We start from the raw sequence: 20617 nt of genomic DNA on the forward strand, positions 1-20617 counted from the left end.
TTGTTCTCAGTTAGGCTATTTTCAGCCAAATTTCAATCACTTTCCTACTTTCAAACTAAAATTTCTTTCGACTGATTCTTAGGAAAATTTGGTTTCTTTCAAACCATCGTTGTACCGTTCTTGTGTAGGAATTTGGCTTATAGAGATATTTTCAGTTATGCAAATTTTTTCCACACGCAGCTGAATTCAACTAAATTCGGAATCTTTTGTTCTATCGGTTCTACCACCTCGTGACACCTATTGTGTGCATAAGAATACTGTTGACCTTTCTTAGAAACCACTTAACGTAGTAGATAAGTATAAATGAAACCACTTTTTAAGCTTAACATCGCTTAGTAAATCTTAGAAAATCTTGGAACTTAGAAGAACTAAGAAGCTCAGGAATAAACCGTTGTTCAACTCAACTTCCTGTGTACCTCGACTCTCTCAAAATCTGTACCCCTACACATGTCTCATTTAATTCTTAACTGTTTTTTTCGGTACACTTTGGTTCAGTGTTCTTTAAGAAACTACAATAAAATCAAGTCTCTCATAATGGAGAGCTAGGCTAAAGACCGCCGCCCCCCTAATGAAGCCTGTATTCTCCCGGCAACTGTGTGGTGCACATTTATTTCTTGACGTGGTCAAGGATTGTTGCTGCTAGCTTTATCCATTTCTGGGATCTGGGCCATAGACATCAAAAAAGTAACTGTTAATATGTTCTTTCTATTCTGTCGTTATCATCTCTGGATGAATAAAGGGGAGGAAAAAATATAAAAGAATAAGGATTCTTAAATACTTGCGGCCCCCAAATTAGTACCTGATCCACACCCAGATTGTAAAGAGTGGAGAGAGGAGGGTTCTTCCGCCCTCTCTCTTCACCCCAGCCTGTTCCAGGCTTCAAGATAGTGGTGAAAAGTCGTCCAGTGAAAAGGTGTAAAAGAAATGCGAAAAACGCGCGGGGGCTGGGGAGGGACATTTTTCCCGCTGCCACCGCCCCCTTTCCCAAGGCGCGCGCGTCTTATTTTCGCTCTGCTCGTTTTAGTGCGTCCCCACTATACTATCTGAGAGACTAGCACAGGCTATCTTCACCCCGACACCCTCACCCTCTCGTCTGAACACCTGGAACAAGCTACTTGTCCTTTTCGTAAATATCTCTCTCAGTTTACCAAAATACATGTCTTTTCGTACCAGTTTACAGACGGATTCCTGTGAATATAGCTATTTATCGCATCACAGAGTTAGTTTATCGTAGCGTGACACTATTTACAGTTCTTGCGTGATAAAAGCACGTGACCTCGGATACAAAAAGAGTTTGATGACATAAAGTCTTTCCTTTCACTCTAGAGCGAGGACACGACACCTACAACCTGGCTTTCGATATGGTGCTAAGACAGTGTGTATCTTGTAACTCAACGGTAACTATTCACTGAAACTAATAATTTTTCGAATTACTGTTTATTATCATTTTTCGGGATCGCGCGATGAATGGTCGTGAATGTCTTGACCATCAGTCATTAATCGTAGAAGTTAGGAGCTGAACGTGCATCCTATGCATTACGTCAGAAGCAACAAACTTTTGTGTGACTAGCGCAAATTTAATGCCTTTTATTGATTTATTCAATGAAAAGAAGTAAGAGGACGATCACAGAGGAGTTAGATTAGTTGCGTCAAAGAGTGATAGTTACTAGGAGAATATAGTTTCCTAATTCTTCAGCAGTTTCTCCATCTTGTCGGCGGTTTCTTATAAATGTTTGAGAAATTCCTTTGAAATTTGGGACAAATATAACAATGTATAAAATAACCGAGAAATCTGAGAGATAGTGACTTTGTTGTTTGGCGTTCTGCGTTCTATAGTCTGTTACGGTTGAGTGGCCTTCGGGCAATTGTTCGGTATTTACTGCAGTCCAATTTGATTGTCAGTTTTAAATTGTCGTTACACGTTCATTTTTTTTCGTTTCTAAATTCTCTACTAATTCTGCTTGACAACGATGTCTTTTATCTAGAAACCGCATAGGAGCAAGCTATTCACAGCCGTGAAGTCATGACCGTTAAAAGAAATACAGCACGTGGCGAGTCACGCGGCTAAAAATTCCCCAGCTGATTCACGCGCTCTACTCGAGAAAATGTAGCGACGGCTTTAAGTTACTGATCGTTACTAGTAGTCGCTCTGAAAACACTTTTTGATCTTGGGCAAGGCTTAAGGAAGAAACGAAAAAATTCAACTGCTGCGAAAAAATTGAACTGCTGCTAGAGCCTCCGCTTTCGAGAGTGGGTGTCCTTCTCAAAGAGAGTCCAACAAAGGCTCCGCAGTGGGGGAAAAAGGCATAACACCGCCGCCCCTTTCCCCTCCCCAGACTACCTCTCGGATGTTTTTTTTCGCCAACCCCTACTTTTTTTCCTTTTTCCCCCAATGCGGAGCCTGGTCCAGGCTAGTCTTGTGATAACATTTTTGGAGCCTCAAGCCCCTCTCTGGACACTTTCGGACTGGGCGACTATTACAGTGCTAGCATTTTCGTCTCTTTGCTCTTTCGCCCGAGTCTCGCCTTTAGAGACAGCATGCCGCCTCTCTAGAAAGTCTCTCTATCAAGCGAACAAAGAAGGGGATAACATGGTCCCTTATGATACCTCTATAAGACGTCCAGTCCCTATAGCGGACACCTAGAGTTGGTCCATACTGTTGTTCAGACATTTTCTATGACTGGCTTTACGCCTGACACCTCCCTCAGTAAGACTGACACTCGGTGCCGGTCCCAACAGGGAGTTAATTCAAATGTATTTACTTCATTTCCCTTTTGTCAGATTTTAGGAACTTTGCCGTTTTGCGAATGTGGCCGCGTTTTTGAAGACATTCGGCAAGTAGGAGGAAAAAGATTTTCAAGTAAGTATTAAGCGCACCACCACTTCTTCTATGACCACTTCTTCTTTTAAGGGCGCAGCGCGTGGCCGAGCGGTTGGAGGGCTGGAGTTGTAATCCGGAGGTCCTGTAGGTAACCGCTAGTTGGATTTGTCCACGTAACTGTAGTCCCCCGAGTTTAACTCTTAGGTCACGCTTATACATAGCCAAGTGGCGACCAGTTGGGATTCTTAACCTTGCTTTAGTTAGGGTTAGGGTTAGAATAAATACTACCAGGTGGCCAGTAATTGTGTTACCACTATAAACTCAATTTTTGTCTTTCCTCGTCTTGACTTCCCGTGACTGAGTGGTAGGCTAGGAAGCTTACAATCTAAAGTGTATTTACTGATTTTGATGCCAACTTGCTATTTTTGTCCAAACATCCGCCAACAAAGTGGGCAATATCAGCACACCAGTGCACTGACCACTCTTTTTTTATGCCCGTCACCCAGTTGTTACAATAGTTAAAGAAGGATTGGGGAGGAGTATCTGGCGCAGGCCAAAACAAGTTCTTCGCAAGCATTTTTTACAGAGATCTGTTTCGCTGTAAATTTTTAGAATATCGTGCAGACCTGTACACGAAGCTGGAAGCTAAACGATTGAAGTGCAATGAAAGGGCGAAGAAAGTACTAGGTGGTGACTCGGATTCTGCTGATGAACACCAGAAGCAGGTAACGCAACATGTTTATGTCACGGTTGTGCTCGGAAACTACCTTACTTAGCATTGGCGATTACCTACATTGCAAATAATTTTGTGCATTCTTACAGATCGTATTTCAACCTAAACGGATCCCTCCTAGTGTATCATTACGTACCAAAACTCGAAGAAGTAGAAGAAAAAGAAGAACACATATAAAATCTTTGCAGGAGGATCGCCATGAAAGGTCACTTTCTCTGTTCCAGTCCCCTGAAGAGGAAGCCGCACGTCTTTCACGAGCTCTTCAAGAAATAAACAGGAGGATCATGGGACAGTCTATGGTGTGGTTGAATTCTTTGTAGATATGTGAATGATACATGTTTTTGCTGGTTGAACGATGCTTCAAGATGCCTCTCGAAATGTTATCCAAGGACATGCATATGTAGGGTGCCGTCAGGTTAAAGCTTCCGGCGCAGATGACAGCTGTATTTTCAGGGGAAACGAATCACAGTTTTTCCGTGGATTTGTCTTTTACTGACCTGAGTTTTAATAAGAAGTGGTGTTTGTCAGAGAAACGATGCTTTGAAATTACTTGGACGAGACATAATAAAAACACAGTATAAAAAGTTTATGCTACTTTTTTTATTACACTATCTTGCTTGTTTCTTCCATGTGTTGTTCGATCTCTAGTTGGAAACCAAACGTACGCTTATACAGTGGCCATTGGTATACCGTAAAAGACCCAAATAACGCGCTCTTCCAAATAAACGCCTCGCATGTAATAAACACGGCCTCTACGCTGTTAAAATTGTATTGGACACCCCTCTCTAATAAACGCCCCTATGAGACTAGGAATTAGCAAAAAGGAGCAAAATCATTCAATTCATCCAATTTCTTACCTGAGTAACAAGACCATTCTTTGCGTATTTCATCCGTTGATCAATGCCAAATTCAAAGTAAGGATAAACTAACGATGAAAACACAGTAACCCTGAGCGAGGGTTCTGACATGGATGTTGGGATTTGAAAGAGTGATAAGGAACTCTAGACAGGCGGCCTATCAATATTGAAGTCATTGATGGAGTGCTATTTTTTAACTCTCTTGATATTTTCGCCAACAGCATATTATTTTTGTCAGGGTAACCGGCTCCTGTTTTTGTTGAGCATTTTACAGTCAGTAAGAGAATAAACTCATCTCTCTTTTAAACGCGTCCTACCTATTAAACGCCCCCGCTAGAACCCCCAAATCAAACAGACGCCCCGGGCGTTTATTAGGTCATTCACGGTAAACTAGGACAGTGGAGGTTTAAAGCTAATAAACGCGTACCAAGTGACCAAGTTTCTCTTTTACTTGTCGTTTACTGTTTATTATTTCTACACAAGCAATTTTTTATCCATAAGAATTGTTTTGAACCTTTTTTATCTGCTCGTTTTCTATTGAGATATTCTAGTCGTCGTTGTTTGAGTTTACCTGTCACGCATATTCAGGGAGACGTCAGATTGACGTAAGATGACCTTGACACTCGCGCGTAGTTGACACGTTTATCAAACTTGTTCAAAATAGTCGTTTCTCTGCCTTGTTTTTTTACTTTCCCTTTGCAAGAATACAAATATGGCGACGTTCGGTGATCAATAACTCTGTCATGCAACAGCTACAATGTATCGCTTGTAATCTAACGGTAAGTAAGTTTTTTTTACGTCATTGGTGTAAGGAAAAAATCTTTAAAGTGATGACCTGTGAGAGTATGGAACTAAATAAGCTAAATAAGTGAAGAAATGTTTCCTCGATCTAGTGGCTTAATTTTAATTCAGTTCAGAAGTCACAATAAAACCAGATTACGAGCTGACCGGTTTTCGTCCTCATCCGTAGATCTTATCAGATTTGGATGTGAATAAGGGCCACGCCAAAATGTTTTTCTCGAAGATTGTTAACTTCTGTTTTATCAAAATACTTCTTTAAAAGAGTGTGATCGATGATCTACTATTTGATTGCTGATCAACTAAAATTTACTCAGAATTTTACCAACATTTTTGTCCCTTGCGGTTCCCGACTTTTCTAGGAAAATTAAAAGGCCTTTGCTCGCAGCTGACAACGAGCAAACGTTGCAAACGCGGACATTGGAGGTATTTCGTCTTGATGCAAGCTCTTATAAGTGTGAGATCAAACTGTTGACTTGTTGATTCTCATTAAACTTTCCTTCAGCAAGTTCAAACCTGATTTAAGCAGGGCGGGAAAGAGTTAGCTGTTTTGTACACTCTAAGAACGAAAACAAAACGAAAACATTAAGATATTTAGCACGTATAATTGAAAATTTTGACTAATGCTGGCTTTTACCCGGCAGAGAGAAATTAGGTGCATGAACAATAGGCCACTTGCACTAAGAGGTCACGTGACCAATGCTTCCTTTAAACAATGAGTTGGAATCTTGCTGATGCCAAAAATTGACAGAGCGCGTAAAAATTATCTTACACTCGAAATTTGAGAGGAAACGCATTTAAGGGAGATATTTTATGGCACTTTGATTTTTCAACAAAGTAGTATCATTTGTATTGGCCGCCATGTTGGAGGGCATACTCTTGCCCTCCAACATGGCGGCCAAAACTACTTTTTGCTTAGATCTTGTTAAACGTTTGATAGTTACGCTCAGATGTGCTGTAAACATTCCCGCATCAACTTTTCAACATTTTCCTTGAAGTTTAAGTGCAAAATTTGTGTTCAGAAAGAGGTAATTCATAATTTTAAAAATCACATTTTGGTCACGTGACCAGCTACGAACTCACTCATTTTAAGAAAATGGTGCAGGTTTGAAAAACCAAATCACTATTATTTTGCTAAAAATAGGACCCACTAATCGTTTTTTGAAGAAAAAACCACATAACTTTCATTTTCATAAAACAATGTCACATGACGTCTTAGTGCAAATGGCCTATTGGTGAATTTTGGGGTGGCTAGGAAACGAAGACCTAGGACCTAAGACCCAAAATCGAACCCCTCTCAAGATCACTTACAAAATTAGTAGAAACGGCTGTATTGACCTGAGTTGTGTAAGTTCAGTACAAACCTCCCCAAACGTAGAAAACAAAGACCCCCTCATTCTGTCTTGCTAGAAGTCGTTTCGAGCCGTTTTCAAGTCATTTTGAGGTGGGGTCTTCGCTCTCTACATTTGGGGGAGTTTTGTAGAAAACGAAGACCCTGGTCAAATTTATTCATAATTGAAAATCTTTTTGTTTCTTACAAAACTCTGCGTCTAGAAGCCGTTTCAAGCCGTATCGAACCGTTTTCAAGTGATTTTGAGGGGGTTCTTCGTTTTCCTTTTTTTGGGGGTGGGGGGGTGGGGAGGGGGTTATAAAAAAACGAATACCCTGGTCAAATTTATTGATAATTGAAGATCGTGTTGTTTTTTACAAATCTCAGGTCGATATAGCCTTTTCTAGCTATTTATAAGTAATTTTGAGAGGCGTCTTCATTTTTGGGTATTAGGTCTTAGGTCTTCGTCTTCTACCCACCCGTGAATGTTGAAGATGGATGAAACTTCGCTTTTAATCCCTCTAGGATCACTAGCAGTGCTAAAACAAAGTTTTTCTTTTTTCTTGGGTTTAAAACAGATACCTGATTCATACTCGGCAGATGGATGTTGTTCCTGTGGTCACGTGTTCACAGAGAAAAAGCTGATTGGTGGAAAGAGATTTTCGGGTAAGTGTAATATGCATCTTTCCACCGAAGAAAAGGTGATTAGCGTGGATATGGATACAGATCTAACTCGATGCACCTACCCTGATGGGGATAGCTGTTTCCGCATTTACCAAATCAGTTGGATAAAAATGGAGAAATACGTTTCGGAGATGGTATCTCCTTCCCGAGCAACCCCCCATGGCAATTTAATCTTTTGATAAAAAACCGTTCTAATTTCGCCCTCCCCGAGCCAAATCGTACGTCCAGTTAACCTCACCCCCAGGGAGGTTCAAAAAAGGACCAAATTGCTCTTTTAACTATGAAGTAGCTTTCTAATGCTCTTGAAGTCTTGTCTAGAGTCGTGTCTGGGGCAGCATTAGCTGTGAAATCTTTATCTGTTTTTTGGTTTATTTTTCTTAGCAGCCACACCTTACCACGTCATACCATGTAACTTCCCTTTATTATTTTACAGTATATATTCTGTATATTCGTGGTTTTTCCTAATAACCCTGATGAAGACTGGTATTGGCCAGTCGAAATATTGTATACCTCAGCCTTTTTCACGCTGTTTGATCAGTCTTTGCAGTAGCCTTATTGACTTTAATGCTATTGTTAGTTGAAAATCTTTATTTCAAAATTATCATCGGCTACAAGAACGGAAACATATGACGTAAACATCGAAGAGTTTGCTCACTACCGGAATCGGGTATTTAGTGTTCAAATACTATAATGGAAAAATCCGTTTCCCGTGTGAAGAACTTCTTAAAGATCGGCTTCAGATTAGGCTTTTGTACATTATGCTCTTGCTTCCCTACTAAAATGCTCCACCTTAATGCTCCATTTTTCCTACTAAAATGCTCGGTCTCCCCAAAAAAGTCACTAAAATGCTCGGTTAATGCTCATTATACAAACGTTTTTTTTTAATTAATTTCAAAGTTTACACTTACAAAAACGTGCAAGTGTTGCAAGTAACAACAACAACGTGTACAAGTTCATAAATACAGCCAAAGAAAACAGCTGTATTAGGTTTTTTTGTGAATTTTGAGTTTTAGTCTTCATTTTGTTTAAAAAAGCAGGAGCTCATGGGGCATGGGCTCCTGAAAAAAGTTAATTTCCATTTTATTTTCTCGGAAAAATTAATTTTCCAGGGAAAATGCCACTAAAATGTTCGAATTATGCTCAATGCTTTTGCCTCACTAAAATGCTCGAAAAAATGCTAGCATAATGTACAAAAGCCTACTTCAAATTAGATTTAAACATCTAATTTGAAGCCAATCAGAACAGTACTATATCAAACGCATTGTTTCTGAGTCAATTTACATTTAAACGCCCTCTTCTTGCGACAGACTTACAGAGATTATACGGAAAAAACATAATCTCAGGCTAGCTTGGTATTTGGTAGTACAGCTAAAATGTCTTCTTCCAAAACTGTCGCGAAACGAGTAATGACTCAGTAGTTCTTATTTTTTGTGGCAACCTTTTAGTTTCTGGATAGTATCAGTGAAGTTTACCGTAGTAGCACTTTTTCACAGAATACCGGGCAGAGCTTTATTCTCGTTTGGAAACCAAGAGACAGAAACTTTTACTTACGGGAAGCACGTCCGTCAACAAGGAAGTCCAAGGAAAATGCAGTTTTGAGGTAATGTAATCATTTGATTAATCTTGGTGGTGCTGTGTCAGAAACAGGGACTTATGGACAAGCCCAACGATGTATTTGGCATAATGAAAACATCGGTCGTTAAAAAGGTTTTGTCTTGTCTAGAATTACTTAATACGTGAGATTATATTTTTTTAAGTTGTCTTTACCCATGAAAAAAACGAGGGAAAGGATTGTAACTTGGAAATTAGGCTAATTTTCAAAGTTTAAGTTGTGTTATTATGTTTAAGACAAATCGCTGAAAAGGGTATTACTAACCTTTTACGTATTTTAATAGAACTGAAACTAGGGCTGACTTGCGTTGTTTAGTGACATGTTTAACTGCCCCTTTTTGGAGGGAGGGGGGTGGGGGGGGAGGCCACTCCAGCCTATAAGCTATATCGTCACCTAATTTTCAAGCAGTTCAGGTGATGAAAGTTTTAATTGAGAAAATAGAAGAGAGTATTAATTTTGTTAAACGAAGTCAAACAGCAGTCGAGTGAGACGACGTTGCCAAAGGAACAGATAATTGTAGACTTGTGTTAATACTCCTCCAACGTTTTTGCAATGGTACTTCGAAACAGATCGTCTGTTAAGATTTTGTTGGTCTTGTATCGCATAACTTGTTCGTTTGTTTTTTGTCTTTCTTATCCCACAGCGTCCCGTAAGTTTAAAGGTTCAACTACCAAGAATACCAAACACGGAAAGCATCGTCAAAAGAAGCCCCGGGCAAAGATCGAAAGAGGCCGCTACGGGAAGATCCAAACCAGTCATCCGAAGATCACCCAATCCGCAACCGCAGGCTGTAAAACCCCAGCTAGCTCAAGCTAAAGTATTACAAAGTCTTCTTCGCAGATTCCCCAGCGCCCTGGCTGAAATAAACAAACGTCTTATCTCACAGAATCTGTTATGGTTCACAATTAACGATCGCACGAACACTCAGCGACTGGAAATTCCCAAACGAAATGTTTGGAGAGAGTTTTCGGAAACTGTTTAACTTACTTCTGTTACAGAGTGGTCAAAAAAAAGAAAAACAAACAAACAAATCTTAAATCTTTAACCGTCATTTGTTGAGTAATTAAATCGTCATTGAAAAATGGTACTTTTCCGGCATAATTATAAACTTGCAGAGTAGTCATTCCGATATTATAATTATGAACTCATCTGGCAATTGACAGTTCTAAATCACCGGCCATTTTTCAATGTTTTTTCATACTTACAAAACACTCTATTTTGTAATCACGGAAACATTTACAAGCAGGAAAAACAAAAACGCATTTTAAAGCACTTTAGATGTACATTATTTGAAAGTTAGAAAGTACCTCAGTAGCCTTGTGATGCAACAGAGCCGTTTCTCTAACCTTTTATTTGGAATGTGCATAATATTATATAAGTAAATAAAACTTTTCAGCTTTGTGTGAGTATCGTCTAGAATATCCAAAAATGCGATAAAATAACTTGGGACTTTGGCTTGCCTGATCCGGTGTATCACAGCCTCCGGCCTCGTTTGTTTAGTTTTGTAGCAAGTCTTGTGACAGATGTTGGTCCTTTTGTAGAGCAGCTGCCACACTGTTTATGAGCTATGAGGTAATTTGTTCTATCTATTCCTATTACGAAAGCGATTTAAGGACGTTTTGTGTGCCCCCGATAAACTCGTCGGTTTTGTTTTGGCCTTAAAACGGTCTCATTTTTCAGGTTTGGGCCTTAAATAGGGCATCAGCCGAGTTTCGTTTAACCCGTCCTTAACCCCCCCCCCCCAGGGGGGGGGGGGCTTTTGTTCTTCTCCGACATCGAACGTGAGGGTGCCCTCTGCCTTCATGCTCAAAATAAAAACGCGTAAGAGCCCTGAGCAATATGCCGCCAAATCGCCTCAAGAAATGTCTCTCGCTAATCGTTTTCTCAGTAGTGTTTGGTAACATATGGCAAACATGTATCTCGATGAACTCGTCGAGTTAACTCAACAACACCAAAAGCTTTATTTGCATGACCATAAAGGAATTACAGTATTGCAAAAGCTATTAGTCTAAATTTAAGTACTAATTCAACTAATTAACTCAGTTCATAAAAATATTGAATGTGAGAACGCATTTCACAGGGTACCTGAAAAATGATGGCGATACATGTGAATAAATAAACGTGAAATATGGCTTGAAAATGTGCAAAGAGTGTCAATCCCTGCAAAATGAATACTTGATAGTAACGTCAAGCAAACGCATAATGGACATAATACAAAAGATTATTTTATTATTTTTATTTTTTGGTGTTTTTTTACATCTTCATTGTCATGAACTCTTTCTAGTTATCGTAAAACCAGCTTTGTAGCTCTCAACATTGTCTTGAAGCTTTGCTTGACCAGGAAATCAGAGCCTAGAAAAAGTTCACTGGCGAAAAATGTCTACGCATGCTCCGCCATGTTGAATTTACTCTATGTCACGTGGTCGCCTATCGACCAGTCAGACATTTTTCGCCAATGGGGATTTAGCTCAAAGCTACAACACATTCGTACTTTCCGCGGACTACTCCTGGCTTGATCCGGAAGAAACGCTTCACGTAAAAGCAACAACAGCTATGGCTGTGAATGCCAAGGCCTAATAGTAGACTATTTAATCTAAACCAGATTTGGGCGCTTTTAATGTGGTGCCGCTGTGTTAGACCGGTCAGTTACGACTTTCGAGCGATTTTTTAAGTCTACAAACGTTCCTTATTTTACTGAAGGGCTCGCCGCGATTCTCTACGTTTCATGGCTGGGCGCACGGGTTATGATGTGCTTGTCCGTGGCATCTTTATGTTAAAGGGGCAAAGAGAAAGCATTGTCATACTTTTTGTACGCCATCTTTGGTATCCTTTAAATATCTACAACAATTTTTAACCTTGTTTACGGTGATTTCCTTTAATTTATACCCTGCAAATTTCTACGGGCTCCCTTTGATTGGCCAATTTAAATTACGTCTCAACTCTGAGGTGAGGAGAATCGCGGGCGCATCGAAACCTCTACGGCTTGAGGCCGACATGGAGCACAACTTTAAGGCCACATTCGCACGTTACTGGTCAAATATTTGATCGCTAGAAAATTCGTCTGTTCGTTCACACGTAACCACTGTAACAGTTCCGCCAAATATTTAGACGCCTAACCGTTAAAAAATTTAAACGGGAAAATCGAGCTCAAAAATTTAGGACAAAAATTTTTGTGAATATCATGAAGGTCTAGCTGATTTTTGTACAACAAAGGCATAAATACGTGGTCAATGTTTTTCAGCCGGTCCAACATTCGTCCTGTGCCGTGTGAAAGTAGCCTGAAACTGATAAAAATGTAAATTAAGTACTGAAACACCTCCATAGCACTGTAATAAGTACTAAAACACCTCCACTGCACCACTGTGGTTGTCAAAAGTATGCTGTTGAGAAACATGGTGACTGATGATGACTATGCCGTGGCTGTACCGGTTCTTGAACTCAGGGAGCAGATGTAATTAAATAGAATGAATTAATAGTTATTGTCAGTAAGTACAGCAGAATATAACTAGTCATTCCTGCAAATGTCCGCAGTTCTCACACCTGTTCCAGTCTGGTGTCGGCGGCCGGATGTACTTAGTTTAACTGCTTAATTTCCACACTAGATTCTGGAAGTGAATCTTTTTGTTAATTTCCTCAAGAGCTTTGGAAAACCTGCGCATTTCTTCAGTTGAGACCGTTCTTCTGTCTTGCAAGCTCGAGTACTTCATGTATGGTGTCTTGGCAGGTTTCTTTTTTGTTGGATACAGCCCCTCCACCCGCCGCTGAAACAGTCGGCTTTTCTTTGACACCTTGGCTGGCGCTGCTATGGAAGCAGCTGGCTCGTCGACGACCTTTTCATAATCCGAAAATCAACTTAATTAGAGGAAGCATTCAGTCAGTCAGACCATGATTTTTAACCATTAAGTCAGTAAGACAATCACATAGCAAGAAGTTAGAAAAAAAGTTAATTGAACAAACTTTAGAACTCAGGCACAATCAATCACTGTGACATCTGCCAGCCAAAAGGTTAGAATTACTTACTTGTTGTATCAGGAATTTAACAAGTGCAATTTGCTTTATGTTATATTTTCCAAGACAAAGCATTCATAAATATTTTCTAAAAGCACACAAATATAAATACTATATTGAATTTGACGATCAGCCAGCTCCAGTTGCAGATAGGTCTCCCATTCATTGGCATTGCAGTCAATCAGTTCGTATGTGTGCCATTTTCTTAGTGCAAAGCTGATTCAGTCTATCAGTCCACTGGATAGCCTCCTAGCCCTCCTACGCAGAGGTACATGTCCCATCAACGATCCTTGCGCCACCGAGCTAAGAGAACCTCTCAGATCCGAGAGAACCTCGATCAATCCGAGAGGGTGGGGGTTGGGGGGCGGGGGGGGGGCTACTCAACAAAGTTTTATACGGGCAGGCTCGTTAGATATCTGAGTTAGATATCATTTTTCCCTTGTTGATACTTTAGCTTATTCGACCTCCCTGTCATTTTTTTAGTTTACTAACCTTTTCGCCCACTTCCTTGCTTTTATAATTGTCGGCATTGTTGTTTTGGTCTACCGTTTGATCTCCATTACATGGCGTATTTTCTTTTGACAACTTCTCCATGCGTTTGTTTTCTAATCTCCAGTACAACTCTGCTCGATATTCTAGAAACCAAAAAAATCGTAAAACTGACTTAAAACACGTGATGCAAAATATATTTAGCCTGCGTGGCAGGCGCAAAAAGGAAAGGGGGAGGGGGAGGGAGAAAAGCACGAAAGAGGGAAAAGGGAAAGGAGCGCCTGCTCTAAGAGCCGGGGTTTTTGTAATCGGCCCACCATTTTCTCAACTAATCCGATAATGTCACTGTCAATACGTGACCAATTACAAGTACGGGGCTTCTCAGCATGGTCCGAACTTAATTACTTTGTTTACCGGAAATTGTCAAGTTGAGACGCTTTTATCAAGTGATATCATAATCGAGCGAAATGAAACATTTTTACTGTTCTTGCTCCCGCAGCAAACACGACCGACATAGACTACTAGCAGTCTCTCATTTTTTTTACTGCTCGCAGTCTACGACAAAGAATCATCAGTTTCGTGTGAATACACAAGACCTTTTATCTTACAACCTCATGAAGCACTGTGATCAGGGGCACCCAACGAGGATATAGTTCAAAACCACTTAACACAGCATTGTTGAACGTAGTTTAGTGTTTAAACGGTAGATATAGGCATATTTTTATTCCCTAAAAACTTTTCATCTGTTCGGATTTCCTAGCTGAAAGTCTATTGATCCGAAAATTATAGGAATAAAAACTTAGCTTCTCGAAAATTTCAGCCAGGAAAAGGCTCCCGAAAATTCTAGGTGGCGTTTTTTAGGGTCAAAATCCCTTAAAAATGGGCAATTATACCATTTTGTAGGTGTTCGAAAATCCTGGGAGAGGCAGGCAAGCAAGAAATTTTACAACAACTAATCCGAAAATTCTAGATCTCAAATCGTCGTCCGAACAGATATTTTCCGAAAATTGCCGTTGGGTGCCCCTGTGTGATGGTCACAAAGAACAGAACACTGGCCAGCCTGAGACGCGAATAATGAAAGTAAAGGAGAATTATAAACAATTGTCAAAACGCTCAACGGATAGTCTTTATCAAAGCTTCATCTCTCTCTTAGCAAACCATTTAAAACTCCACTCAAGACGGTATATGTTTTTGCGGAAAAGGAAGTCTTTTGAATATCGGCATTGCAGATGTCTGGCAAGAATCGCAATCGCTTTGAATCGCTGCTCGGTGTATGGACAAATCCAGTAAACAAAACCTCCTGAGCATCTCTGCCTGCTAACAAGCTGTTACAGTCGGTGTTAGTTCGAGTTTTAACGTGAAGTTGCTACATGATTGGAGTAATTTTGATCTTCCAAAGCTTATGCCAGTAGAACACATTTTCTTGATGCCTTCGTCATGTTTGTCTCTCACACTAATACACGCTAGGATACACGTCAATAAGTTAATCATTACGGCTCAGCCAATCAGGAATTTGCGGACGCCAGCGTCCGCAGAAATGAATAAAAGGGGGTTCTTATAGCAGGCGTCCCTTCCCCTCTCTCCCCTACCCCCGTCCCTTTTTCCCTATCCCCTACCCCTTTCGACGCCTGCTAGGCAGGCTAAATATATTTAAAGTTGAAGCACGAGAGAAATGTCTAAAGAGCGTTTACACATGACGTCACGGCGGCCATATTGGTGTTCCAAAACAATGAAACGGCGGCCATGTTAGTTTACCAAGACAATTCTATGGGTGTTTTAATTTTTCTGTCAGAAATCAGCATAGCTGCTGGTCACGTGAGTGAAAACGCTCCGTACCCTGTGATATCGAGTCTGACCTGAAAATCTTTTTCCTGCTATTTGCTTCACATCCTCAAACACGTGACCACATTCGCACGTTTTGCTTGACTTAGGAACCTAATAAGATGATATAGAGACGTCAGAAATGAATACAGTCACATGAGAAAGAGGCCAATATTCAAATAAGCTTGGTCATAAAAAAGATTGATGATATGACCAGAAGTATTTTTTCAATGCGGGCAACCAGTCTACCTGAACTTCCCTCAAAGCTTTACCTTGTTCGCTGGCAGCGCTTTCGGGACTGGCCATGTGACAAACAAGTAGACACATTCAAAATACCGGCCCCACTGAAATGTTGCATTACTCAACCTTAAGTTATGAAACGATGATTTAAAGAAATAAACAACAGACAATACTCATTAAGGAAGTATATGGCATACTGTTCGATTAAGGCAGGTTTTTTGAAAATGAAGACAAGCTCCCCGAAACTCGTGGCTAGTTTGGAGTCGCTAGAAAGAAGGATTTGATTAGTATGTATCGAGGCGCTCTTGTTAGCGACTTGGTAACATTTTGGTCTACTTTAACAAATAAGCGAAGAATTTTAAACTGCTCGATAGATATTTTTAAAAATTTGAGATTCTCGAGATTAACCGTCGTTTTATATGACCTTTGAGTTTCAAGATTATTGATTTATTGCAAGAGAGTAAAATAAAGGTTACAATTCGCTACTTTTTGTCAGAAATTTCGTGTTTACATGTGAGAGCCTATCATTATTCAGGGGTATTGTCTCCAAGTTTCATATTTTCGAGGACAACAATAGCTAACATTTCTGGACATTTCAAATGCATTGTTAGCTACCGTTGTTCACGTGAAAATGAAACTTAGAGACAATACCCCTGAATAGTTAACACTAAATTGCTGACAAAAAATTACCCAATTGTTGCCCATATTTTAAGTAATATATCAAACATGAGATGCAGTGTTTCATCACCAGATGAAACACCGAGAAGAGAGTTGAAAATACGACGCGCAGCGGAGTATTTTTGACGAACTTCGAGGTGTTTCATCTGGTGATGAAACACTGTGTCGAATGTTTGATATTTCTTCTCAAACAAAATCATTTTTGAAGGAGAAATTAAGGATGCAAATACTAAGCAGTGTTTCATCCGATTTCCAAACACTCATTAAACATTAATTTCCTTTGTATTTTCTTAATGAATTATTAATGAGTTTGAGAATGCCTTATAATGATCATAAAACGACGGTTGCGACCTCGAGAATCTCAAATTTTGAAAAAATCTATCTAGCGGTTTAAAAAAAATTTGCTAATTTGTTAAAGTAGACCAAAATGTGTACGAAACCGCCAACAAGGGCGCCTCGATACATACTAATCAAATCCTTCTTTCTCGCAATCGGCTGGAGCTATCTCCATGATCTTTCTCACACGTTTTCAAAAGGACTGAAACTATTATGAGGTGAAATTGCATTTCAAAAGCGCTTCGTTTCCTACAGATAACGGCCGAACATCAAGACTGTCCAGTTTTTACCGCAGTATTTCTAACCATAACAACTTAACCCCTAAATATCTCGATAAAGCTGTTATAGATTTCGCTTAAACGTCACGAACATCGAGGCGGCTATTGAAGGAAAAATCTCCCTTCAACGAGTTTAAAAGAACACTGGGTTCCTATTGCCGAGAAATACGGCTGCAAGTAAAATAGGTAATGGCGTCATTACGTTGCTATGAGAACTCCGATGTCATTGCAACCCTGATCATAACAAATTTTGATCTTTATCTAATACAGCTGCGGTGGTAATTTTTTCAAATCTTTGTTAATGGCGTCGTAGTTTATGCTCAAACTTGGGAGGCATTGATCCTTAAAAACCCTGTCGAGCCACCTTAAGTGACGCAGAGTCGTTAAAAATTCGAAACAATCTTCCATAACGGATCGATAGTTGTCGACATTATCCATGTCTCCTGTTAAAAGTTGGGAAGTTGGGAAAACATGACGGCAAGATCACATCGTAGGCATCGCCTATTGTTTTGCAATTTATTCAGTGCTAGGTTAAACGTTTTTCTTACGTTTTGGCATTGCCACAGTTTCGCAAAGGCAGCTGTGCTAATTAACTCATTTTTTTTCTCTTTCTTTTTGTCGTTAAACGTGATCTTCTACACAAACAATTTAGGGTGATGGCGTTTGTCTTTGCAGCTTTGGAGTGTTGAAAGGAAGCTTGTGCAAGCCGTTGGCAAGCCTTTCAGACATTAAAAGATCAAAATACCGTATTTATTCGAATAGGCGCCCAACCTCGAATTAGCGCCCACCTCGAATAAGCACCCATCCTAAAGGCAGAAAAAGTTAATAAGCGCCCACCCCCTCCTCCTCCTCCCAATCAAACTCAAATAAACGCTCACCCCCACCTCACCCACTTGAGTGAATAAATTCTAATAAGAGACTTCCCTGAGGACGAAGTTTTCTTCCGAGTATTTTACAGAAACCTTGCTTTGTTACTTCTTCGCGTTTTGTTAATAGCATTTATTGTTTTGTTGCAAAATAAACATACTTCACTTGCTGAAAATGTTGAAAATTTAATAAGCGCCCAGCCTCTCAAGGTCCAAAAATTTAATGAGCGCCCAGGGCCTAGTTGTTCGAACGCCGATTAGCTCTAACCCAGGGTTAAATTTTAACCTCGGTTTCTTTTTCTTTTTATCAAAAGCACTCTCTCGCATGATTTTCTCTATTCTTTTTAGAGTATCCATTCATCAAATTGTAGGCAAAGAGAATTTCACTGGATTTGTTTTTTAAGCTCTCATATTTGAGTTCAAATTTCGCACTAACCCTGGGTTACCCTAACCCAGCTTCGAACAACCCGGCCCAGGGTGGTTCATCGAATAAATACGGTAACTACCGTGAGCCTAAATTCGAGAATTACGTTTTCACATCAATGACGGTTTCTTAACATTGGCAGTCAGCGCAGTAGACAAAAATGACCAAGTCTCGTTAACAAGTCGGGGCTGGAAAAGGATTCGATAAGAAAAGAAGAATAATGGGATGTTCATAATTCTATCATTCCTGCTCGGAAATTTTAGTTATTCCATGCAAGAGAATTCTCTCTTGTTCCATGTTATAAAATCTTGTTATTCCGGGCAAGGGATATTCTCCCAAAAAGGGCGTTATTCACTTATTCAGGAGACAAAATTTATGTTACTCTTGTTATATTTTTTTTCGTCAGTAGCCGGTAAGGTCCTTTCCTCACTATCTGTCGCGTTATCCAGTTATCAGCATTCTTCGGTGCATGAAGAACGAAATAAGTGAAGTGAACAATGATCACTCTGAATTGAAACTCTTCAGGGGCCCTTATGACAGCTGGGGACGGCCGTAGTTCGCTCTTAATTTAGTTAACTTCCAGTTTAAGGAGAGCGCCCCGGAGGGCTTGCTAGTAGGCTTTCTATGGACACATTGCATGCTCCGATTCGCCCAGAGGTACTCGCAAGGAATATCAAGGTTCTGTTCAGCTGTATTAAAAGGCTACGGTTTTTTTTAAAGCATAGTGGACTTGAATAAAGTTAAAATGTGCATGTAGGCCTTTCTTCGGCGCCAAAACCGAAGGTATGTGGCTAAGGCGAATAGTTATCGTAAAGTAATTACCTTTTAGAACCTTTTGCTCTTAAAAGGAAAGTTACGCTCTGAGTTTATCCGGCCGGGGCGTACTATGATTCCAACTTTGGGTGAAATCTTGATAATCGTCACTTTCTGCCTGGTTCTCTATATTAAATTAATCCTACAACGCATCCACAAGTTAACCGCATTCTTGTTAATTCGCGTTGTTTGGTTGCAAAATAAAAATTTGGAGCTCGTGTTCAGCAATCGGGCCAGCATCCGTACAGCACCAGTGAAGGCACGAACACGTTTCTAGAATCTGGAAGCTTTATGTTTGCAGTTGAGTCAGGGCCAGAATGATTGCCGCGTAAGGCTCTTTGAAATACTAGCTAAAACACAGATAGGTTATTTTCGACTCTGGACTTTACCTTTAAGGGGATTAAGCTCATATTAGACAAAAGTTTCGGCCTCTGCTGATAAAAGCTTCGTATTCATACGGATGACCACTTATCATTTACGCTCCCCGGACGTGACTGCGATCCTCGGCAATCGTTGATTCTTGGCCAAGAGGACACGAGCGATTCGTGATTTTTAAAATGGGCCTCTTTCCTGTTCAATTCAAGAAACAGTCTTTGGTTAAAAATACCGGAATTGTACCAAGTCTATGTTGTTTACGCACGACAGCTGTTTGCTTTGCCAGACCATGCGTTTTCTTATCGGTTCTAAAGTTTCGGGGCGTTTAGTCTCGAAGATGCATAAATTACTCTACCCCAATGTTCATTAGTCTGTATTCTGGTAGAATCAATATCTTTAGCGTGCGAAAATTTGTCGCTCTGTCGAGTACGTATATTTGAGAAGCGTACATTTTGTTGTTAAGCTCCAGAGATTCAGTGAAGCGGAAGACTCTCAGATTCAAGACTACCGAGTTTAAGAAAACATCATTTCGACGCGATGTGAATTAATTTCGCTCGTTTATACCAGACAACAACTAAAGCACATGTATTAAACACAAGCGACATAGAGAAATTCACCAGCCAATAATAACACGATTCAGACATGGTCTACTCACCACGGCATTACAAGCTAAGCACTGTTGAACAGACATGATTTAAACGTGTTAAACTCGTTTGAATCCAACTGAAGCAACCAACTAACGTGGCGGTGTAGCGGAGTACAGCAAAACGTGGTTTCAGGCGTACAAGCTGGCCTTGTTTTGACCCGAATCAAACCTGCCTTCTGTGCCAAACGGGTAGTAACACAACTATGACGTCACAAAATTAAAAACAACTGACGAAACAACGCATGGATTTAACACAAAATCTCTCGTGAAAACTTGTTAATGGCAATTTCAATGTAGATAGTCGTAACCCGCAAAAGTAACAAATAACTCCCAGCATCCAAAGAAGAAAACAGAGAATAAGTATATATTTCGACGATGATTCCCTTAAAATTCAGGAGGTTAGTTTAAGCTTGGCGCTCCCCGGCCGAGGTCTTTTAAACGAATGGATATCAGTGCAGCCTTACAAGCTAAGCATCACGCGGACTGTGATTCAAGAGCTTCTATAGTTGCTCAAAAAGTTTGTGATATAAGTGAAAAGGAGAACATAAATCAAACAAAGGAAGCAGTACGTGACCACCTTCTCTCGAACTGTCAAACAGATTTGTGAAAACTGACGGACGCTGAATTTTTTATCAGTTTTATATTATGTTGTGTATCTTTTACTGAGGAAAAATTGAATTTTGCTTGCCGAGGAAATAGTTACTTAGAATATAAGCATGGCATGCGAACTGTGAGGCAAAGCGATGAAATTCAATTTTTGTCTCCATTCTCAGTAGTCCATTCAATATTTTCGCCGTCATTCTCCCGC

At 40.1% G+C, this 20617-nt stretch overlaps 3 protein-coding genes across 3 annotated transcripts; 2 read left to right on the forward strand and 1 right to left on the reverse strand.

The window, feature by feature from the left end:
- Positions 1–1286: 1286 nt before the first annotated feature.
- Positions 1287–4141, forward strand: LOC140935797 (uncharacterized). The gene is made up of 4 exons (XM_073385360.1): positions 1287–1397; positions 2782–2860; positions 3434–3546; positions 3644–4141. Exons 1-4 carry the CDS (start codon positions 1362–1364, stop codon positions 3872–3874), a joined length of 459 nt encoding a protein of 152 aa, XP_073241461.1. The 5' UTR covers positions 1287–1361; the 3' UTR covers positions 3875–4141.
- Positions 4142–5045: 904 nt separating this feature from the next.
- LOC140934176 (uncharacterized) lies at positions 5046–9817 on the forward strand. The gene is made up of 4 exons (XM_073383849.1): positions 5046–5190; positions 7118–7205; positions 8717–8823; positions 9479–9817. The coding sequence occupies exons 1-4, from the start codon at positions 5155–5157 to the stop codon at positions 9815–9817; spliced, it is 570 nt and encodes a 189-aa protein (XP_073239950.1). The 5' UTR covers positions 5046–5154.
- A 1146-nt stretch (positions 9818–10963) lies between these two features.
- LOC140935794 (uncharacterized) lies at positions 10964–20207 on the reverse strand. The gene is made up of 4 exons (XM_073385357.1): positions 19819–20207; positions 15189–15267; positions 13336–13478; positions 10964–12665 (listed from the first exon to the last, which is right to left on the reverse strand). The coding sequence occupies exons 1-4, from the start codon at positions 19852–19854 to the stop codon at positions 12414–12416; spliced, it is 510 nt and encodes a 169-aa protein (XP_073241458.1). The 5' UTR covers positions 19855–20207; the 3' UTR covers positions 10964–12413.
- Between the last annotated feature and the right edge of the window lie 410 nt (positions 20208–20617).

The sequence above is a fragment of the Porites lutea genome, chromosome 4, assembly GCF_958299795.1.
Source record: "Porites lutea chromosome 4, jaPorLute2.1, whole genome shotgun sequence".
NCBI classification, from domain to species: domain Eukaryota; kingdom Metazoa; phylum Cnidaria; class Anthozoa; order Scleractinia; family Poritidae; genus Porites; species Porites lutea.